General features: G+C 51.9%; 1 protein-coding gene across 1 annotated transcript in view; it reads right to left on the reverse strand.

The window, feature by feature from the left end:
- SEZ6 (seizure related 6 homolog (mouse)) overlaps positions 1-7,238 on the reverse strand; it is a 61,704-nt gene extending 54,466 nt beyond the window's left edge. The window contains exons 1-2 of the mRNA XM_015421859.1: positions 6,707-7,238; positions 1,206-1,342 (exon numbers count right to left, since the gene is read on the reverse strand). Coding sequence (XP_015277345.1) covers positions 1,206-1,342; positions 6,707-7,238 — 669 coding nt within the window. The remainder of the gene's footprint in view (positions 1-1,205; positions 1,343-6,706) is intronic.
- Between the last annotated feature and the right edge of the window lie 42 nt (positions 7,239-7,280).

Consider the following 7,280-nt stretch of genomic DNA (forward strand, 5'->3'; position numbering starts at 1 on the left):
AAGCCTTTTTGTTTTTTTCCAAAAAATTGGAAAAATTGAAAAAAGAAAATAAAAGAAAAAAAAATTGATTATGGAACGTTTTATTTTAACATGATGAATAAAATATTTTAAGACCAGGTGTTCAAATATTTTCCAAATCATTTCTAATATATATATGATATCAGATTGATGTAATTTCTGTGCACTGAGGACAAGCAAGTCCTAGGTTACAAACTGAACTTTCCAATGCAAGAACAAGATGCATTTTTTTCCTTTAGGAGGTGCGATTGTCAGAACAAAATAAAAAAGTTTCAGTTTTGTTTTTGTGTGTGGGCGGGTATTCTGTAATAATTGTTTGGATACACCATATTTTTAATATGCTAGTTGTGATAATTTCATGCCAAGTAAAAATGTCCATAGTCATATTTTATGTTCCTAAAGTAACAGAATGACTTTCAAACTAGAAAAGACAAAATAAATGCTAATGTAGCATTTTTTTCAATTTTTCCAAAAATTTACACACACCCCCCAAAAAAAAAAACCCCGGGTTTTTTCCGAGTTTCAAAATTTCCGGAAATTTTACATCTCTACATCCAACATAGGCGCAAATGCCTGATAGTTCTAAAAGGTGTAATCAGACAGCAACATCTGGGAAGCGTCCCTCAGTCATCCGCAACCCGTACTGCTCTGTTATGGAAGCAGAGTTAGAAGACACTGAGGAAAGTCCGGTAGTAAAGGGGTTCTGATGGGCCATGGATGGACTTTCCCCTGTCTGATCACGCAAGCACGCTCTCATGCCGTTGGGATGGTCTGATCAGGCCATCCCAGCTCAGTGTCATTTTTTTTTGGCCCCCTCTTTGCAGCATGCGCATCATCGCACACTCCATAGGGGGCCCTCAGTGCAGAGGTGCAATTCCTCATTTATGCGCATGGTAAACAAATGGCCCCAAAAACACCCCAACTCACCCGCAGTTGCATTTGATCACACAATGACGGGGCTGCTGCCTGCAGCTACAAAGGGAAGTGTGATCTCGCAACTGCGTGTCAAATTCCTCTGGAGGAAATAGCCTCCCTTCCCCTCCTCTTCAACTGGTGCGTGGGACCGCAGCCCTAGAGTAGTTTTGTCCTCCTGATCCAGTCCAGGTTTTGCTGTAGGTCAGATTCAGCAGCCTGTCAAAACAGATCCTGCCACCCTCCTCTGTGGTCCCCATCTGTTGATCACTCACCCGGATCTCCACGCCATAACCAGGGTACACGGAGATGGTGTAGATGCATTCAAGGGTGTTTCCCTCGTAGGGCAAACCAGAAGGCAGCGGGGAGGCCAGCGAACCTTCAGGGCCAGTCAGGTTCCAGCTGCAGGGACCTGGCAACAAAGAGAGAATGGATGAGGAAGGAAGGCGGGCTTCGTATCCTGACTCAGTGCCTGTTCCCCTGGGAGTTTTTGCGGGCCTGGGAGTATTAACATTCTGCCCCCACTCATAGGGTTGCCGATCCCCTTGTCTGGAAATTCAAAGGCTCTAAAGGAGCCCTGAACTGGATAGCCCAGGCAAACCTGAGCTCGTCAGATCTTGGAAGCTAAGCAGCATCGACTCTGGCAAGTACTTGGATGGGAGACCTCCAAGGAATATCAGCAGTCGGGAGGCGGGGGCAGGCTTTATTCAGCCACCTCTCTGAATATCCTCCAGGCCCCCAGGAGGTGTCAGTCACCAGAGGTCATGATTACTTCCAGGTGCGCGCATACACACACACATAAACACACACACACAAAAAAAGTTTCCAAATGATCACGTCTCAAGACTGGAAGAGCTATTACCTGGCTCACAAGCTGCCTCTTCTGGGAATCCCCTCCAGTAGTTCCAGCTATTCCCCACGAGCGCACAGGAGCAGAGCTCCAGCAGTAAAGAGCCCAGGGGGTGGGCACATGCAACAAGCCCCATTCCCTGCTCCCAGCAGCCCTCAGTCAGAGCAAGAAGCAGCCAGGTAAGTTGAAGAGCCCCCCCCCCGGCGCCTGGTCCAAAACAGCCAAGTGGCACCTTTAAGACCAAGTTTTATTCAGGTACAAGCTCTCCCTCCTCTGCGAGGACAGATCTGCACGTTCCCCCCCACCCCAATAGCTAGCAATCCAAAACAGTCCAGTGGAGCCTGAGTGGTGGGTGTTGCCTTCTGACACACTTCCCGTGATGTCAGGGTGTGCGGCATATGCAAATCTTGTGCTAATGAGTTATGCTAATGAGCTCCTGCACCTCTTTTTCTACGAAACGACCCCTGGCTATTTCCCCTCCCCAAGGATGTTTGCAGAACCAAAACAGAAGGGCTCCTGAAGTTGTGGCTCCCTCCTTTGCTTCTATGCTTGGGCCAGAAATCATCAACGGACACTCCCCACATTTAGCTACAAGAATCACTTGGACCTAAATTCTTTCCCATCCCACCGTAGTCACCCTTTGAGCAACATGGCATCCACATAGGTACCCCTTACCTCTCACTCAAGCAACGCAGAACTGGTCAGCCCGATATCTTGGCCAAGGTCCCACATACTGAAGGCCACAGGGCCTGTCTTTAAATGTGGGTCTTCCCCAGTTCCATGTGCCCCTTGGTCTGGGTCTAAGCTGAGGGGCACAGGAGAATGAGTTCCCTCCCCTGGCAATGGGGAGGTGGGGTTCAGCACCCCAAGTTTCAGAGTTTTATTTATTTATTTATTTTATTATATTATATTTATACCCCGCCCTCCCCGCGGACGAGCTCAGGGCGGCTTACAAAACATCATTTGCAGAGATCAAATCCAGGGTTCTAGTGGAAAATAGGTTGTCTAGAAATTTCTGCCAACGTCCACACGCTTCAAAGCTCACCTTTTGTACCAGGAGGACTAGCAGTTAGGGGTTTTTTTTAAAAAAAGAAAGGAAGCAGGCCAAGATTCTCAGGAACCTGCATTTTGCTACCAGTATTTTGTTTTGCACTTGCACAGCATCCCCCACAGCCCACTGCGTTCACCAGGGCTTGTTTTGTAGAAAAAGCCCAGCAGGAACTCATTAGCATAACAGGCCACACCCAACAGCAGAAACTCATTAGCATATTGGGCCACACCCCTGACCCACAGCTCATTGGCATATTAGGCAACACCCCCATGCCTTCTTTTGGCTTGCCTGGGCGCCCCACGGCTGCGGGGAGCCTGGGCAAGCTGACCCTTGGTCAGGCCAGAGGGAGGCATTTAAAGAGGAGGAGGAGGAGGAGGAGGAGATTGGATTTATACCCCGCCCTTCACTACCCAAAGGTGTCTCAGAGCGGCTTACAAACTCCTTTCCCTTCCCCTCCCCTCCCCACAACAGACACCCTGTGAGGTGGGTGGGGCTGAGAGAACTCTGACACAAACTGCTTTTTCAGGAACAGCTATGCCAGAGCTTGTGACTCACCCAAGGTCACATCAGCAGGTGCAAGTGGAGGAGTGGGGAATCAAACCCGGTTCTTCTGGGGACCCAGGGAGACCTGCTACAGAGTGGCAGGGTCCCTTTCTGAGCAGCTGCCTGCTCCAGGTTGCCAACCTCCAGGCGGCGGCGGGAGATCTCCCGATATTACCACTGATCTCCAGTGACAGATCGGGTTACGTGGAGAAAATGACCACTTTGGAAGGTGGACTGTATGGCATTATTTCCCATTGAAGTCCCTCCCCTCCCCCAAACCCCACCCGCCTCAGGCTCCAAACTCCAGGTATTTCCCAAACCAGAGCTGGCAGCCAGTGTTCCCTCTAAGCTGAGTTAGTGTGAGCCAGCTCACAGTCTTTTAGCCTCCGGCTCACAGATTTTTGCCTCAGCTCAGGAAGGATGGCTCCAGAGCAAACTAACTTATCCAGTAGCCAAATTGCTCGCTCACAACTTTTATGCCTGTAGCTCACAAAGTAGAATTTTTGCTCACAAGACTCCACAGCTTAGAGGGAGCATTGGCTGGCACCCCTACCAGACACACCCTGGGCTTGCTGTAGATACTGTCATATTAATGGGAGTTAAAGTGAGCATTGGCTCCAAATACTGGAAGAAATGAACAAGCATTAAGGGGGGCAATTATAGGGAGACCACAAACAGGTGCAAGGTGCAAGGAAGAGATCGCTCTCTGTGGATGCAAATGGGTCACTGCTGACCTATGGGGTGCAGTCCACGAGGGGTATTCCTCTGTGCAAACTGAAAAGGCTGGGAACTGTGCCAGGCAATGGCTCTGCTCATTTCAAAGAGGCTGCTGGATTATTCTCTATGACAGCTAGTGAGGGCAAGGAGAAAAGTCTCCAGTTGATTTTAATAGGGGTTTTTGCCTTTGCTCCTATCAGTTTTTAACCATCTGTTTGGTTCTCTAGACAGTGTCACTGAGAATTAAATGACAAGCTTTCCCAGACCTGAACCAGTGAGGTCAATGCCAAGGACTTTTGGGGGGGCAAGACACCTCCCACACAGCTAGGCCAGCTTTAGGTTGGGAAATTCCCGGAGATCTTGCAGGTGGAGCCGGGGAGGGCCTCAGCGGGTTATAATGTCACAGAGCCCACCCTGCAAAGCAGCCGTTTCCTCCAGGGGAACTGGGCTCTATTGCCTGGAGAGCAGTTGTCATTTTGGGAGATCTCCAAGCTCCAACTAGAGATTAGCAGCTAGGGTTGCCAAGTCTTTCTGACTCCCCGGCGGGGGAGCGTTGCACGCCGCCGCCAGAACGTCACAGGAAGTGACGCACAACATAGAGCACGTTGGGAGCATGGCCCAGATCGTCGGGCCCCCGCCGATCTGGGTCTGGGCCACGCTCCCAACGTGCTCTACGTTGTGCGTCACCTCTGGTGACGCAGCTTCAGGGGGCGGAGTTCCCCCCGGGGCCCAATTCCACCGCAGCGGAAATCAGGCCTCCAAAGCGGGGGTTTCCCCGCCCCTCCCGCCCCCATTTGGCAGCCCTATTAGCAGCCCGACACACAAAGCTTGGATAGATTTCCCTTGCTAGTCCTTAACCTTATGCTGCCAGACCTTCAAATGTTAAAAAGAGGTTTGCTACACAGCTCGGCGTGCAAAACCCTAGCTCTGAGTTGCCTAGCCAGATTTTGGACAAAAGACCTGGAAGGATGTTTTTAGGATCAGTTTAGCTGCAGGATCGCCAGCTCTGGGTTAGGAAATACCTGGGGATTTGGGGTGGGGAGCCTGGGGAGGGTTGGGTTTGAGGAAGGAAGGACCTCAGCGGGGAACAATGCCATTGAGGGCACCCAGGGCCGGCTCCAGCTTATTTTGCACCCGCACCCTAGGCGAAGATCCCTTCTGGCCCCCCCCCCCCCCGTGCACCCACCAATTTTCAAAAATAAATGCATTTTAGGAAGAATGAAAAACACAAATAATCAAGAAACTCCCAGAGTACGGGGCCTGTCAAAACAGATCCTGCCGGGTGCAGTTTGGTGCCCCTAAGGGCCGTCCCGCTCTAGGCGATCGCCTAGTTCGCCTAGTGAGTGAGCCGGCCCTGAGTGCACCCTCCAAAGCAGCCATTTTCTCCAGGGGAACTGATCTCTGTTGTTGACGGAAGGGGCCGTGGCTCAGTGGCGGAACATTTGCTTGACATGTGGAAGGTCCCAAATGCAATCCCCAGCATCTCCAGTTTAAAAGGACCAGGAAATAGGTGGTGTGAAAGACCTCTGCCCAAGGCTCTGGAGAGCCACTGCCAGTCTGAGAGGACAGTACTGACTTTGATGGACCCATGGTCTGATTCAGAAGAAGGCAGCTTCAAGTATAGGGCTGCCCGCCTCCAGGGGGTGGCTGGAGTTCTCCTGGGATTACAACAGATCTCCAGGCAACAGAGATCAGTTCACCTGGAGAAAATGGCTGCTGTGGAAGGGGGACTCTATGGCAGGGGTGTCAAACATGTGGCCCGGGGGCCAGATCAGGCCCCCGGAGGGCTTCTATCAGGCCCGCAGTGGAGCTGGCTGTCTTCTGCTTCTTCTTCCAGTTCTGCTGCTGCTGCGTCATCGTAGGTTTGCAGCTTACAGATACACACCTGAACAGCATACTCAAGACTGCAACAGCACAGACCTTTTGATGCAATAATTCAGAGCAAGAGGTGTCAGTTATCAGACACTGTTAAATAAATGAAATATTGCAAGAGTGCTAATGTTTTCAGCACGTTTTTATTTTAAGTAAAAAAAACCTTTGTGTTTGTGCCTAGCAGTTCGAAAGCAAGAAATTGCAGGTAGATAAATAGTACCACTTCAGTGGGAAGGTAACAGCGTTCCGTGCGCCTTGGCGTTTAGTCATGCCAGCCGCATGACCACGGAAACGTCTTCGGACAGCGCTGGCTCTTCGGCTTTGAAATGGAGATGAGCACCGCAACCCTAGAGTCGGATTCGACTGGCTTTCGAGCAAGGGAACCTTTACCTTTACCTGGCATTACATTTTATGACACACATGGCCCAGGCCAACAAGGTCTCATTTATGTCAGATCCGGCCCTCAGAACAAATGAGTTTGACACCCCTGCTCTATACCCCATTGAAGTCCCTCCCCTCCCCAAACCCCACCCTCCTTAAGCTCCACCCCCAAAACCTCCAGGTATTTCCCAAGCCGGAGATGGTGACCCTATTCATGTATCCAGATTCATGTATCCACGTTGTAATAGTAGAAGATCTCCAGGCCCCACCTGGAGGCTGGCAACCCTAGCTTAGCTGAGCCGCCATTTCCCTTCCCTCTCCCGGGCCGCTGGGATTCAGGTGTCCCCCCCCCCCATACCTACCTGCAACCGCTGCCGGCACCCCTGTGATGACTGTGGTGGTGGTGATGGTGGTTGCTGCCATCTCTTCGTTTTCCTCAGACACCACGCTGGGGGTGACCACTTTGGGCTTCCCTGTGGAGGCGGCAGGGGAGGGGCGGCTGCTGTCACCAGACGCCGTAGATAGAGCGGCTGAGTCTGAGTTGGGAAGGCCAGTCTGGGGAAAGGACAGCACAGGGGTGAAAGATGGGCGCATGTGCTCAGAGAGCGGAGGGCTGGTTTGGGGGGCACCCCGGCCTAGCTCAGCTCGAGGCCTCATAGCTGTGGTCAGCAGGTCAGTCGTCAAGGCCGGTTTGGCCATCTCCGGGGGCCTCTCGGAATCCCTGCCTTGCCCTGCTTTGCCCGCCGCGGCCAGGGGAGTAGACATCGTCATGGGGACCATGGGGGGCTCTGTGGTGGGATCAGAGAGGACTGGGCCGGCCACGTTGCTTGCGGGGCCGAGCTCGAGGTCAGCGTCAGGCAGGACAGGCCCAGGGCCAGGCAGCCCGGCAGCCATGAAGGGAATCTGCTGAAGATAATCTTTTGCCTCGTGAAGGAA

This window comes from Gekko japonicus, unplaced genomic scaffold (assembly GCF_001447785.1).
Source record: "Gekko japonicus isolate JY-2015 unplaced genomic scaffold, Gekko_japonicus_V1.1 scaffold21, whole genome shotgun sequence".
Taxonomy (NCBI): domain Eukaryota; kingdom Metazoa; phylum Chordata; class Lepidosauria; order Squamata; family Gekkonidae; genus Gekko; species Gekko japonicus.